Genomic DNA, 15,186 nt, shown 5'->3' on the forward strand with positions numbered 1-15,186 from the left:
CACTGCTGTGGCATGAGGGAATAGCTCCATACCTTCTCTCCTGGGAATCCCCGAGAACCCTAAGGAGATAGAAAAGGGAGTTACTCCACTTTAGTCCAGCTCACTGCCTTGGGAAGAAGTGGAGAAGGAGGGCTGGGCTTGGTGGCAGACCCAGAGCCACAACCAGGGCAGAACTTCCCCTGATTTCCTTTACGCTGTTGCTTGTCTTCAGCTGCCTCCCCAACACTTGTACCAAGATAAAATATGTGGGGCATGGGGGTTAATTCAGCTGATCCAATAAAATATCTCACTCCTTAGCCACAACTCTTTCTCCACTGACTTTTGTTTCTCCCTGCACCCATTTTTATGTTAATCCAGAGTCAGTCCCAGTGCCTTTATCCAAGGCTGAGCAGATTTTTAACGAGACTCAGTATCTCAGCTGCAACTAATGGGCTTGGTTCATGCATTTCTCTTCTGCCTGCCAGAGAATCATGGGGTCAGAGCAAATGGTAGGAAACATCCCCTTAATTTCACTATTTCCCATAAATATTATATGTTTCACCACCTTTTCTGGCTTGGGGTGCAGCTGCTGTCCTGGCCCATTAGCTCAAGGTTCCTCTTTAAAGCCACAGCCATGGCTCACTTGTCTCCCTCTTCCCCAACAGCAGAGTTCCACCCACTCACTGTCCCGGCCCTGTGCCAAGAAATGCATATCCATCTCTTCCCAAATCCTTTCCCCCGAGCCAGACTGCAGAAGACAGATCAGCCTTGGATTGAGCCTGGGTCTCTGGGCTGCCTTTTTGCTCTTCATAGCAACACTAAAGCCCCAACATCCTCTGAAAGCCCTGGTGCTTGGCCAGGTGGACACAACCACTCAAGGGCATGTGGCAGAGGTTGTGTGACCTCCTAAACCAGCAGGAGTTGCCTTTGGGGGACTCCCACCCACTGGGCTCTGGGTCTGCTCTGTGCAGGCTTGTTCCACATGTACCTTTGTTCCTCTGTGCCCGGGGCATCCCTGGAAACCTTGCGTCCCATTCATACCCGGTGGTCCACGCTCACCCTGGTGCATGGGGGGGAAAGAAACAACAATCAGTGTTTGCCTGCTAAGCCTATTTCTGTGGCTAACTGCCACAGGAGGTGGCTTGGAGGCACAGGAGCAGCAGGTTTTGCCTGGCCACCCCACCTTCTCTTGCCCACCACCTTTCTCATGTAGAGACCAACTGCATGCGTTCATTGTCAAGAGAGAAACCTCTTTCCCAGTCCCTCAGCTGTGAAAGAGCTTTGTGAATCTTCTCTTTCAAAATTAAAATGACAAGACAAAGCCCTCAGAGCTCTGCACAGATGGCTAATCCCACCCTGACCTTCAAGCCCCGGGAAAACATTGCCTGGCATGCAGTCTCACAGCAGCCTTTGGCCCCTTCCTGTGCTGTTGGAAAAGCCATGAGCACCGTCAGCCCCTTGGCCTTAGCCTCGCCCCTTGGGAGTGATGCATGGAGAGATGTTTATTCCAGGGCTGACGTGGGATTCACGCAGAGTTTGGATAAAAAGTGTTAGTAGGAATTCATGGGATTCACGTTGTCTGCCGTGTGATGGATAGGAACATCACTCTTGGTTTCAGTTTTGGACTAACTCAAATCTTTCAGCTGCAGGTGGTATGGATAACTTTGGCATAGGCTGCAGCTTTGATGAAGCTGAGGATTTTATTTGCCTTGGGGAACAGCACAGACATGGGTCACATCAAATAATGGGAGTTATTCCCCCCATCATCCTTCTCCAACTCTCAAGAAGCTCCTTACTGACTTTCTCTCAGAGCAGCTGGGACCAGCAACTCAGCCTGTCAGGTGTGGGAAACTCAGAGTTCTGCTGTCTCTTCTAACCCACATCCACATTCCCAGCAGAAAAAAGTTCAGAGGCTTTTCATTTAGTGGAAAAGCCTCCAAACACTTCACTATGGTGAGGTCCCCATTTGAACAGGGGCAGTCACTCACCGGTCCTCCTTCATCACCAGGGTAGCCTCCGTAGCCAAGATCTCCTGTGACACCCTAGAAGACAACAAAGAAAATTGTGTATTTCCTTCGTAGTTCTGTGACTGATATTCAAGGTTTCCCTAGATAAGCACAAAGCAGCTGCTTGGTCATCCGTGTTAATGAGAGATATAATCTCCTTTTGATGTCCCTAAATTGTTTCCCAGGAGGCTTCACCCCTGTCCTTCCAGCCACTTATCCCTCCCCTCTTGATGTTTTGCAGTGCTAAGGCTGTGGGGAAAGGGGAAAAGAGCAGCCCTCAATTGCTCTGCGTGTCCCAGGGTCAGTTTTCAAATGGGGGGAGTAAGTGGAGATGATCTCCTCATTAACATCACCCACTGCAGCTACTCGACCTGCACGTCACCAGCAGGTTCCCGTGCACAGGGACCCTTCATCCCCAGTTGAAGTGACCTACCTTTGGTCCTATAGGGCCTGGCACACCTCTGTCCCCTCTCTGTCCTGAGCACTTGCAGGGCACCTTGCAGCACGTCCTCTCTGCGATGTTGTCCTGCAGGGAAAATGGGAAACAAAAGTGTTAGAAAGCTGCCAGAGCCCCAACACCTGATTTTGGACATCAGAGGGAAGGGTTTAAACAGAAACTGCATGGGGCAGAATTCGTAGAGTGCATTTAGTAGGACATCAGTCCCCAGAGGAGTGCCTGTCACTGAAGAGAGAAATATCTCTAAAGAAACAAATCCAGGCTGTGGAGCAAGCCATGAGAAAATCACTGCAGTGAGCAGCTCACCAGCAACCCACAGGCTGAGAATGATGCTCAAGCACACAGTAAAGGAGGAAAAAAAAATGTTGAAAAGAATGATACGGAATCAGAGAAATCACAGCTTGGTTTTACATCATCCAACAGAAAGAAGAGAAAAAAAATCACTTTCTTTGCCAAGTACATTGCTGGCTGCAAACATTTCCAGCCAGCTTTGCGCATTTACATTTTGGAAGGATTTTCCTAGGCTGAATTACTTGGGGAGGGGCTGAGGACCAACTCTGATCCCAAAACCTAAGGCTCACTTGCAAGTGGCTACACTTTGATTTGCAAAGAAGGGCCCAGCAAGGTTACCACAGGGACCAGTGGTTAAGCCCAATCTTATTAAATCTACTGGAAAAGGAGCTCAATCGTGCTGGTAGCAGCTGAGAAGCTGGGGGGAACTGGACATACTGAGGTTGACAGCAAATTGACTCAACACTCAAGAGGGATTAAGCATTGGGAAAGAAGTAAATCTATGAAGAAGAAAGAATCATGGAATGGGTTGGGTTGGAAGGGACTTTAAAGGGTAACTCCATCTGTTAAAAGCATGTCTAAAATACAGTGTATGAGATCAGGGAAAGAAACCTCGAAAGCAGTGCTTCTGCAAGAGGTTTAGCACTGACCAGGCACGACAGGGCATTACTGTAAGGTTAAAAAAACCAACAGTGTAAACACAGGCAGAGGGCGGGTTTTTGGCACCGCAGCTTTTGATGGCATCTTATCCCACCCCATTTGACCTAATGCCTTGGCTGGAGTAGGGTTTCTTCAGGAGTGGGATGAGACCACGATCTGCTCTGAACTTTATTTGCTGTGGCATCTGTGAAAAGAGCTGATGTGAGGCAGGGAGGGGAGAGGAGCAGAGCCAAGAGGGTGTAATCCAGCCACGGCTCAGCCCTGCAGGAGATCCAGCCGTGGGCTTTCCTCCAGCATTACAAGGCAGCACTGCCTGTGCCAAGTTACTTACAAGCTGCTCTGCCAGCTCAAAATCCAAGTCCAGCAGATTAACTCTGAGTGGTCTGTTGTAGGTGAACCCACGGCCAAACTCCAGCTGCATCAGTCTGTCAAAGTTGGTCACTCGGTCCAGCCCGACAAAGATGAGAGCGTTGACTCCTGGCAGGGAGAAGCAGAAGGGGTTTTGTGATGGGGAGAGGTGCTCTGGAGGGCCTGCACACCCTCCCCTGTGATGACACATTGTTATCCACATCTTTGATTGCAAATAGAGCCTTTTCAATAGAGAACAAGCATCTTCAGAGACATCCAGTGCTAGTTGCCCACACGCTTAGGTGGCAGCAGGCAGCTAAACGCCACAGGAAGGCAGTGAAAAACAGCAAGTGCATGTAGAACTCACAAAATCCTTATCCTTTACTATCAAAAACAGATGGATTTAGGAGAAATGGTGGCAAAATGGGCTACATGTTAACATGGACTATAATCACTGCCTGGAAGAGCAAAAAAATTACCTTCTGAGTGTAAAGTAGATGAAGCAGCCTCCAGCTGATTTATTGGCTCATCTACACCATCAGTAAAATGGATTATGACCTGGGAGAGAAACAAATTTCTGTCAGGACCCAGAATATTTCAGGTATGAAACACAATCAGTGTGCAACCTGAAGGGCCTTTTTCCAATGCTTCATCTGAGAGGAGGTGAGGGAACTTTACACTTTTTCCAGACCATGAAGCTCTGCATTCCTGTGCCAGGTTCCTGTACCTTGTTTCATGCAGGTGTTACGTAGGAAATACCTGGAGAGCAATAACTTGCAGCTAAGCAGTGATTGTGAGAACTGGCTGCAGTGATGCTCATCAATTGTCAGGACAGGACCTTGACAATGCAGGGAGAGTGCAGCAAACAAGTAGGGCTTAAGTGACTAAATTTATGGTGAATATATTCAATTAATTTAATTTTTTTTTTTAATTATTGTGAATTTAGAGTTTCTTTACCAACTAAAGTACTTTAGAAATCAGCTTTGCTGGCCAACACCACCCCAGAGGCCTTGGCCTTGACTCACCTTGGTGCTGCCAGAGGGCGAGGATCGGAATTTGCTCAGGTAGGACCTCAGTGTATCTGCCCTGAGGTAATAGGGCCCGCGGGTCCGCATGTCCAGGAACCTCTCCAAGAGCTCGGGCCGGTACTCGGAGAAGTCCAGCCCCTCCACAGGTCCCCCCTGGGCCTGGGCCATGATGGCCACTCTGACATTGGGTGCCTGGTTGCCAGTGCAGCTGATCTTCTGCATCTGCGTTAGCCTGTTCAGCACAGACTCCACTCTCGACTCCAGACCTCGCTGGGAGCTGAATATGCTTTGACCGGGCCCAACATCACTGACATCAAAGCCAATTATCACGTCTAAGTCACAATCTGAGTGGGGAATGAAGAAAGAGAGAAGAGCCTCATGGAGCAATGTGATTTTTTGAGTAATGGCTTTTCTAATTACTCTTTCAGTCGTTAGTGAAGACACTGCATCAAGAGCTGACACCACTTGCTGCACAAGTGTCTTCTGTTTCCTTCCACCATAGCAGTGATAACCTTGGAAAACCTGCATTTTATTAATTTTATTTTTTTAATTTTAGCATTGGAAGGAGCTGCCTAAATCAAGTCCAAGAGAAATTTACACTTTCGTCAGGCAGCTAAGACTGCTCCTCTCTCTCCAGCACATGGAAACCTGTCAGTACTTGCACAGTCTTCACCTTCTGCCTGTGCTTGAAGTGACACCCACAGAATCACAGGGAGGTGTTTGAATTCTGTTTGATATTAGCCACACTGCTTGGTTAATATCTTAACCACACTTGGGATAAGTTAATACCACCAGCAGTGGTTTGCTTTTCCTAGCACTCAGTTCTTCTTTTCAGCTGGAGCTGCTGTTCAGCTCAGGACTGTTGTGCCTCTCCTTCTGCTTCTCCAGAGGTGCAGGAGATGCCTCTGCTCTAAGTCAGAGGGCTGAGCCATGGTCAGTCGTGCTGGGAGTAGGACTGGCTGTAATGTAGTAAGCAAAACCATCTGCTGGGAGTCTGATCCGACAGCAATACCAGCTCACTTACTCACCACAATTCCCCAGCTTGGCTTCTGAAGTAGCCAAATCATGGGATTCCTTCTTAAGGAAATTTTATCTTAAACTACAACCACTCGTGCCCTGGTTTTTCCTCATATACCTGTCATGAGATCAGGTGGGCATCCTGGATGATCTGGCAAGGGAAATTCTGTTTTCCCCCTCCAGTGTGTAAAGGGATTACAAGAGAGCGGACATAGGCTTTGTTCAAGGGCCTGGAGTGACAGCAGGAGGAATGGCTTCCCACTGCCAGAGAGCAGGGTTGGATGGGATATTGGGAAGAAATTCTTCCCTGTGAGGGTGGGGAGGCCCTGGCACAGGGTGCCCAGAGAAACTGTGACTGCCCCATCCCTGGAGGTGTTCCAGGCCAGGTTGGACTGGGCTTGGAGCAATCTGGTCTAGTGGAAGGTGTTTCATGGCAGGGAGGTTGGAATGAGATGATCTTTGGGGTCTCTTCCTACTCAAACTATTCTAGACTTCTGTGATTCTATGGTTTCCAGCACACCATGGCATGCTTGAATGGCCAAAAATTCCAACTGGCTTGTAATAGACACAGGGAGGGGAATAAAGGGCCATCACTTCTCATTTTGGCACTAAAGAAGTTGGTCTGTCAAGATGATACTGGTATCATCTCCCTGTGAGAAAGTCCAAAGTGGGATTTAGTTCAAAGGCTAAATGCAGTGTAGGAGGCTGGTGATTTACTGCCTGGCTGTCACATCTGAAATGAATTCCACCACGGAACATCACCTCTGTGGTGATGTTACACCAGTCATTCACACGCTGAAGGCCATGGACTGGCAGCTCTTGTACCAAAAGTTTGCAGCCCTCATCAGACTCCTGGAGGAGGAATGAGCCCATGCTGCACCTCAGGCTATAGGCAAAGCACAACAGTAGGGCAGACAACTCCATCAAACACGCTGGATATTAAAAGCCACCCTTGAGAATGAGCATGTTATGAAGGAATTGTCCTTACCTCTTGTCACATCTGTTCCTGGGCACAATCTCTCCTCCATGGCAGCTTCCAGCGTGACCAGGACCTGCTCATTCAGCTCTGACAGCTCCTGGGCTGTGGATACTCTGAAACTCATGGCGCTCTCACTGGCCACCTGGCTGACTTCCTTCAGGTCGATGTTTCTCACACCAACTGCGAACACCTTGACGCCTTTCTGCGTGATTTCCAAGGAGGCCCTTGGCGCATCATCCGTAGACTTCCCACCTGTGACAATGAAGGCGATCTGGGGCACCCTCTGGTCAATCCGGCTGCCGGCCTCCTTCACAAAGTGTCTCTCCTGGATGTGCTTGATGGCCGCACCGGTGTTCGCCACCCGCCCGCCTTTGTAGATGACTTTGCTGATAGCATCTAAAATCTGAGCTTTGGTGGAGTGGTCCTTGAGGAAAAACTCATCAGTAACATCTGAGTTGTACTGGGCCAGTCCTACCTGGATAGAGTCGCCATCCCTGTAAATGGCATCCACCACAGAGTAGACAAACTGGAGAACTTCTTGGAAGTTATCTCTCCCCAGATTGATGGAGCCATCCAGCAAAAACACAATATCAGCCTGCTTTTTACCTACTGAACAGATTACAAAGAAAACACAGTTGTTAGTAATTGTTTGCAGCATCTATAACATGTAAGCTGCTCAGGGCTTTGTGAAGTAGCACTTTGCAAATGAAATTTCTCTCTCCTTTCTACCATTTCAGTTTCATTGACCTTTGGCAGGATTTTACATCCATACAAGAATATTTTTGTGTAACGCTTCACACAGCATTACTTTTGATAGGCACCCTCATCTCCTTTCAAATTTAATTATATTTTTTTCCTAACTCAACAACTTCAAGGAGTTCTTTTAATCAATGCAACCAAAGGTTTGGGAATCAAAAGGTGTTATTACGGAATCATTTTCACTTTATACAAATACCATCTATGCTCTGCTCAGAAAAGTCTTCAGGATGAATAGCAGCCTTACCAGGTAGGAATGGTCCAGGTGAGTCTGTTGTAGGTATCGGGAGCTCATCAAGAATATTCTGCACCCTCTGTTCTAAGGTCGAGAGTCCTGTGAAGTCCTGTACCACAAGCACGCGCCCAGGATCGTTGGTAATGATCTGCAGCTGGTCCCTGTCCACATTCCTGGCTCCAACACCCAGAGGTTTGATGTTTGTGGAAGTGATCACTCTGGCAGGTCTGTTTACATCATCCTGGGACCGGTCTCCAAGGATGACGACCAGGTGCTGGGGCACTCCATCTTCTATCCTGCTCCCCGCAGACTTGATGAAGTAGTTCTTCACCACGAAGTCCAGGGCTTTGCCAGCATTCAGGGGTGACCCACCTCTAAGCCTCAAGCGGCGGATGGCTTCCAGGACAGCGTTTTTGGACTTGTGGGTCTTCAGGTAGAACTCAGGGAAGACACCATTGCTAAACTGAACCACCCCAATACGCACTTTGTTTGGCCCCACTTCCAGCTGCTGGACAATTCTGCTGATGAAATCCCGAATATGAGCAAGCCCATCCGGCCTGACACTGTCAGAGCTGTCAATGAGGAAGACTATGTCCTTTTCATCTCCAGAAACATCTGTGGGGAAGCAAGAAGAGGAAATTATTGGTGTGCCAAGCCTTTGCTTGAGCTTTGCTGGAGGATTTCTGTGCTGCTTTCGTGTGAGGCAAAACCACGTGGCATATTTTGGCAAACTTTAGGAATGGTGCTTTGGGGAGCCTCTCCAAAAGGGCTTGTGTGCAAGTGGGAATGTGTGTCTGTCTAGTGCTTGAAGTATGCATTACTCAGAACCTTATCTGTTTCATTCATTAATACTCTTATCTGGATTTGTCACTGTTTCCAGCTTTATTTTGCCCCAGATTTATGCCTGTTTCCTAGAAAGCTGCTGAGTGGGAATAGGCAATTTTATACATTGTATATTTGAATTGAAATTGACCCAAACAGGTGTCATATTTAGGTATTTGACTTGAAAATCTTAAGTTATAATGTATTTAGGTACTTGGGTAGAATTGCCACCTATCTAAAGGTTTCCTTCCAAAATTGTACAAGTGCTACAACTTTGGTTTTAACTAAGGAAAACCTTGACTTAAAGAGAAGGTCTTTTTGGGCAACATTTGCTTGAGTAGCAACCCAGAGAGAGCCAGTGCCTTACCTATGGGAGGTTGCACATCTCCCAGCAGCCGCCTGATTTGGTCCACAGTCAGGGTTTCAATTGGAGTCAGCAGCTTCTGCTCGAGGCTGGGCAGTTCCTGGAAGCTGGAGACTTGGAATATATATTCAGGACTAAGGGAAATCTGTATCATCTCATCAGTATCCACATTCTTTGCTATCATCATAGGTGCCACCCCCACTTGCTTGACTTGGAGGGATGGATATTCAAAGTCATCGTCGGACCTGCGGGAGGAGAGGATGACCAAGAACTGCGGGACGCCCTCCTCTATGCGGCTCCCGGAGGGCCGGGTGAAGATGGTCTTGGCCACAAACTCCAGGGCCTCCCCCACGTTCACCAGCTGGCCGCCCTTGGACCGCAGCTGCCTCACGGCATTCTGCACCTCGTCCTTGGTGGAGTGGGTGTTGAGCAGGAACTCCACATGGGGGTGCTCACTGAACTGGACCACTGAAATCCTGGTGGTGTCGATGCCCACGTCCAGGTTGTTCACGATCCTCCCAATGAGGTCACGGATGAGGTAGAACTCCTGGGCGGCGTAGCGGGAGCCATCAACCAGGAACACAATGTCCCTCTTCACACCCGCTGCAGGAGGGAAGGCAGTGGTCAGAAGAAGCACCAGGAATTACTTATGGAGAGCAGCTAAGCTCATCATCTACGTCACTGACCCATGCCCCTAGCCATGGGGAGGGTACTCCTTGTCTCTCTGCCTGGGATAACTCCTGGGAGCCCCAGCAGGGAGCTCTGGGTTCAACCCAGAGACATGACCAGTATGATAGGCACATCCTAGGGGGTGCAAGAACAGCAACTTCCAGAGCAAAGGAAGTGAGAGGGAGCAAGGGGACACCTGGAATAATAATTCCTTGTGGAATCTCCACTCAAGAAAGCACAACCTGGTGATAGTCCTTACTCAGGGCAGGTTGCTTTACATTCAGAACCACCCCTCTTTCTTTGGCTTTGCCCTCTAGGAAAGATTCTATCCTATTATTCTCTCAGCTTCTGCCTTTCCAGGATGACTTTTTGATTCCTAATAAAGTGTTTTCTGCAGTGATAATTCAGGTCAGAGCCTGAATTATCGCAGAATTTCACACTGATAAATGGGGATGGAGGAAAGTGGTCTGGCTTAGAAGTGAAGGAACAGAGTAGGACATTTAATTTCTAAGGGACTGATCCAGGGCAGATGCTCTTCATCCCAGGCATACGCTGGCTGGATTTCATTCCAAGGGAGGCCAGAAATGTAAGATCTGATCCTTCTCCTGATGCCTGCTTCAAATTTCCCTTTCCCCAGTGAATGAGGGTGGCAGAACTAGGAAAAATCAGCATGTCTTACATTTAGCAGAAAGCTGACCTTGATTATTAGCGGTGTGAAGGTGTCCCTGTAGCATCTAAGTGACACAATTTCCATTCCAGAAGGAACAGCATGGACTTAAAATCCATCCACTTAAAATAAGATTAAGGCATAGCATTCACTTCGTGGGTCTTCCATGTGGATGGACCACCTTGAGGGGCTGGGCTTAAAGGTGGCTCAGCTTAATTGCACAGCTCCTACCAACCCTGAGTGCACCAACAAGGAGACCAAGACAGACTTGTAGCCTTAGCCGTGACCATCTTTGCTTTTCTCAGTTTGTGTTGCAGCCATGATGTTACTAAACATCATGTTTTGCCACTGGCTCTCGGTGCAGACACAAACATCTTCTCACCTGGGCTGGGTGATGTAAAAACCAGGTCAGGGGCAAGAGACTCTATCTCTTGCTTGGTCAGCCGGATGACTCTGTTGGAGACGACCTGCTGCACCGAATCCAGCTGGCTGAAGTCGGGCACAGAGATAGCAAAATCTGGGAGGAAGGAAATGGTCTGCAGCTCTGTGAGGTCGGCATTTCCGATCCCAATGCCGAAGGGCACTGTGCCACTCGTCTTCAGGACCACTGAGGGCCTCCTGACATCGTCCTGGGACCGGTCAGCAGTCAGCAGGATCAGGAACTGCGGGACGCCCTCCGCTATCCTGCTGCCACTTGACACTGTGAATACATTCTTGATGAGATAGTCGAGGGCTGCCCCAGTGTTCAGAGGAGACCCTCCCATGAGCTTCAGCTGCTGGATGGCGCTGATGAGATCTGCTTTGTCCTCGTGGGTGTCGAGCAAGAACTCAGGCTGTATGGTGTTGCTGTACTGTGCGACAGCCACACGCACCCTGTCACGGCCAATGTCCAGGCTCTCGACAACTCTTTGGACAAACGTCTTCAGGAGAGGGAAACCTCTTCTGACACCATCCGAACCATCGATCAGAAACACCACATCCTTCTTCTCACCTCTCTCAACTACTGTTTGAGACAAGTAAGGGAAGGGGGGGAAAAGTGAGATTCTCTTTTGCAGTGACTAATAGTCTCCTCATACATTGAACCGAAGGAGTACAAAGCTCAGAGAGGGGAAAGCGAGGTGTCAGGAAAGGTGGTTCAGTTCCTTTGCCATCGGATGCAATCCCTGGTGAGGAGGCAGATGGGTGGAAGTCGGTGGAAACCGGAGTGCAGCGCATTCTGTGCCTTACCCACCGAGTCATAGAATCATAGACCCATAGGAAATAGGGTGCCAAGGGACTTCTGGGTGCCATCTCTACCTGAGGCTGGGAGAAGCCAACAGCTGGGAGAAGCCAACAGGGAAGTTGACGTGTGGCTTTGCAGTATGCAACTGGAGTCTGGGATCTTTTGTTCCCAGGAAACAATGAGTTTCTGGATGAAATAGCGTACAGGGAGTGCTCACAGGGAAGCAGTGAAAAGAGGGAGAGAAAGCTTTTCTGACTCATCAGTGAACTTACGAATAAATACTTCTGGAAAGAAATTAGGAAGTTGCAGAAAAGGACATCTAGCTGAAAATGCTGAAATGCTCTTCTAAAATGCTAGATACTGATCTTTGGGGTTTTTTCTGTACTATCTTCAGGCAGGAAAAAACATGCTAATTGTGACCAAACTATTCTTCTTTAAAAAAAAAATCTAACAAAAAAACCACAAAGAAACAAACAAAAAACCTCAAAATCAAGACCGTGAAGTGTCAAAGATCAGAGAACTTTGACATGTTATGCTACTGACCAACAGAATTGCAAAGCTTTGGCTTGGCCAAGCAGGAAACATCACTGCCTCTCAAAAACAGCAACTGCTGGATGACATCCCAAAAAGTGCTGTTGGCTTGTTTAGAGTGAGGTCTAGGGGGACAAACAGGAGCATGATCCACCCCTCTGAAGAAAGTATTAATTATCTACTTATGAATGCTTAGCCATGTAAAGAGTTAGCAAATTGAATTCTAAATGCAGGCTTCAGATCAAATTTATTTCTTAAGAGGATTGTTGGAAACCTGGTGGGTTGATGCATAGGACAGGAATATTAATGGCGGTGGGAAGAGGGAGCAGACATTGCCTGGTGTATCCCAGTTTCATACCTCCTCTAATTTTCAGGAACAAGGGAAAAGTCCTATTAATTAATTAAGTGCCTGGGTAGCAGATAAAGAAGAAAACAATATGGGTGCTCTTGTGGAGTGGCTCTCTTTTAGCCAAGAATACTAGGAAAACTGGGTGGATGCAGCTATCCGCGAGGAAATAGCACAATTACTAATAATCCTTGGTGGTCAAAGGGATTCCAAGTGGTCTGGGCAAGACAGAAATGGTTTTAAAAGAGAGGATGGAATTCAAGAACACTAATTGCACAAGTCTTGATTGAGACAGAAGCTGCACAAATATGGGAGGGGTCATGAATCTGCATGGAAAAGATGGGGTAAGAGATGACAGGGGATGCCGTTGTCATGCTCTGGTCATTTGGGCAGGCTGATGTTGGAGAGTCGAGGGTGAAAATGAAGAAGAAAACCTACACGACCTACAAGGAAGGACTGAATGAGCTGAGTACACGGCTGGTGACGGGAGGACTGAGACCAGACCTACATGTCAAGCCTAAAATAGACAAAAGGCTGCCACACCAAATTCAGGAGCAAGCTGACATCTTGTGTTCTTCTCAGGTTGAAGGAGATGTAAAAGGCTTGGACTGTGACTAGGGAGACAGAAGTGTAACATGAAGGGAAAGCAATGAATGGATTGGTTGTGGAATCTGGGAAGTCTCCCCCAGAGGGTTTCCAGAACAGATTTGACCAATGTCATCTAGTTCTGGGCAAAAAGATCTTGTTGGGGACAAGGGCATGTAGCAGATGGCACCCTGAGAGTCTTTCCAGCCCTATTTTGTTTTTATGTTTCTATGATTCTAAGTCCATCTGCCCCTTTATGGAGAGATGATATGGATGTTATTACACTTTTCCTTGTTTCCACCTCCTGTTGGGAGTCGAGCTAATGCTCCAATTAGGGCTGCCTCAGGAAATCACACGGCTAGACATGAATAATTTCCAGTACTGCAGTGCGAATTTATTATTGTGGCCATGTGATTCTTTTGACAATTTTTAAAAAATTATTCTTCAATTAATCCGTCTCATCTACTGAGTTTGAATGGTAACTGAGTCAAGAGCATCTGATTTATTGGTGTGTATGTAGAAAATATAGAAACTGCCATTATATCCTGGAAGAGATAACAGAGGACGAGTGAATCCAGTGTGCTGGATTCCACTCCTTCAGAGAAGAGAAGATGGAAAGAGAAATTGAGACAAGCCAGTATTTGCTTCTTTTAGCCCTTGCCCAGCATTGCACATCAATTAATGCAACATCTCTAGGGCAACAACTCCCTGTTGGTTCAGGTTTGTCCCATGTTCTACACACTGGAAACAGCACCAGCTGCAGCTCTTGCAGCTCTTTGCTCTTTGAACAAAGGCATTTTCCCTACTTATCATTAAAATTTGGTTTGGAACTTAATGCTTTGCTGGATCAGAGTGTGAGCAGAGGAAACTCCAAGTACAACAGCAGTTTCTACATAATCATTTTAAACATCACCAGACCCAAGTGCTCCAGTTACCAATTGAGTGGGGCATGTAAGTCATGTCTTTCAGCCTCTTGGAAACCCCGAGGCTCCCTGTACCTGTTGGCTGAAGCTGGACTGTTCTCAACAGGTTGACTATGCCTGGCTGAAGCTCTGAAATCCGTTGGAGGGATTCAACATTCAGAAGGAACTGCGGGGCGTAAACAATCCTTTCCAGCTGTACGGGGTCGGCATTTTTGGCTTTGATACCAAAGGTTACAACTCCAGCTTGCTTCAGAACATCTGATGGCTCCTCCACATCGTCGGTTGATCTTCCAGCAACAAGGAGGACCAAAAACTGAGGAACCCCTTCTTCGATCCTGCTTCCAGCTTCCTTCACAAACAGCCTCCGTATAGCTTCATCAAGTGCAGCTCCAATGTTCAGTTGCTTCCCAGTTTTAATCTTCATCCTTTTCACTTTGACAAGCATGTCTTGCTTTGATGGGTATTCAGCAAAATCAAATTCAACTTGGATGGTGTCACTGAACTGAGCTACAGCGACTCGCGTGGCATCGGGACCCACATTCAGGTCAGAAATTACTTTGTGTACAAAATCCCGGACGGCAGGAAAGCTGCCCAAGAGGTTGGCTGAGCCATCAATCAGGAATAAAACATCTTTCTTGCTTTCTAGAATAAATTCACAAATGAAAAGAGGGGGGGAAAAAAAAGAAATGAAAGCATTTTTCTTCTTATATGTCATCCTAGAAAATTGTCTACAAATTAGCTGGGTTTCAATCTTTCAATATTCTCATTTACCAAAGTATTCAAAGTCTGCAGGATTATACAGCATCTGAGGAAGAAGGGGAAGCAAGGACATGCCTATCCTAAGACTCTATAAATTCACATCAGATCAATCATAATCAGAAATTGGCTGATTCAGTGATGTTTAAGGTCTAGCAATATGTTGACAATACAGGCATGAAGTAAAGCAGCAGTGGAGGGTTGGTTGGGGTTTTTTTCTATTTAAAGGCTCAGTAGGCAACAAATAGACAGTTCATGCACAGGTACACAAAGCATTTTCTGTGTCTTCTCCCACTTGCATCACAAGGAGCATCTAAATCCATAAAAGCCTTTCACCTCTTTCCATTTTATGCCCTTTTGATGTCATTGAATACCCAAGGCAAACCCAAGCCTCTTGTACCATTGTATTAATCTTAATGGTCTCCTTTCCATAGTAGCCCATCCTGGCAGTTCTTATGTCTTCATGGGCACATAGCCACAATAATGGAATTTGTGAGCAAATACCTGTTTAAAAAGCATTAAACTTGCCAACAGCTTTTGGGTTT

The 15,186-nt window shown here is 47.2% G+C and overlaps 1 protein-coding gene across 13 annotated transcripts in view; it reads right to left on the reverse strand.

Moving 5' to 3' along the window:
• Positions 1 to 15,186, reverse strand: part of COL6A3 (collagen type VI alpha 3 chain) — a 58,765-nt gene that overhangs the window by 20,616 nt on the left and 22,963 nt on the right. For 11 of the 13 annotated variants that reach the window (XM_042035243.1, XM_042035241.1, XM_042035244.1 and 8 more), the window contains 12 exons: positions 13,961 to 14,527; positions 10,661 to 11,281; positions 8,946 to 9,545; positions 7,769 to 8,371; positions 6,775 to 7,374; positions 4,767 to 5,113; positions 4,221 to 4,299; positions 3,725 to 3,870; positions 2,419 to 2,511; positions 1,968 to 2,021; positions 968 to 1,039; positions 33 to 59 (listed from right to left, as the gene is read on the reverse strand). In XM_042035243.1, the coding sequence (XP_041891177.1) occupies positions 33 to 59; positions 968 to 1,039; positions 1,968 to 2,021; positions 2,419 to 2,511; positions 3,725 to 3,870; positions 4,221 to 4,299; positions 4,767 to 5,113; positions 6,775 to 7,374; positions 7,769 to 8,371; positions 8,946 to 9,545; positions 10,661 to 11,281; positions 13,961 to 14,527 (3,809 nt within the window). The remainder of the gene's footprint in view (positions 1 to 32; positions 60 to 967; positions 1,040 to 1,967; positions 2,022 to 2,418; positions 2,512 to 3,724; positions 3,871 to 4,220; positions 4,300 to 4,766; positions 5,114 to 6,774; positions 7,375 to 7,768; positions 8,372 to 8,945; positions 9,546 to 10,660; positions 11,282 to 13,960; positions 14,528 to 15,186) is intronic. The other 2 variants (XM_042035240.1, XM_042035248.1) reach the window with 2 other exon arrangements.

The sequence above is a fragment of the Corvus kubaryi genome, unplaced genomic scaffold, assembly GCF_017639235.1.
Source record: "Corvus kubaryi isolate FWS band 111438036 unplaced genomic scaffold, C.kubaryi_AGA036_p1.0 37383, whole genome shotgun sequence".
Taxonomy (NCBI): domain Eukaryota; kingdom Metazoa; phylum Chordata; class Aves; order Passeriformes; family Corvidae; genus Corvus; species Corvus kubaryi.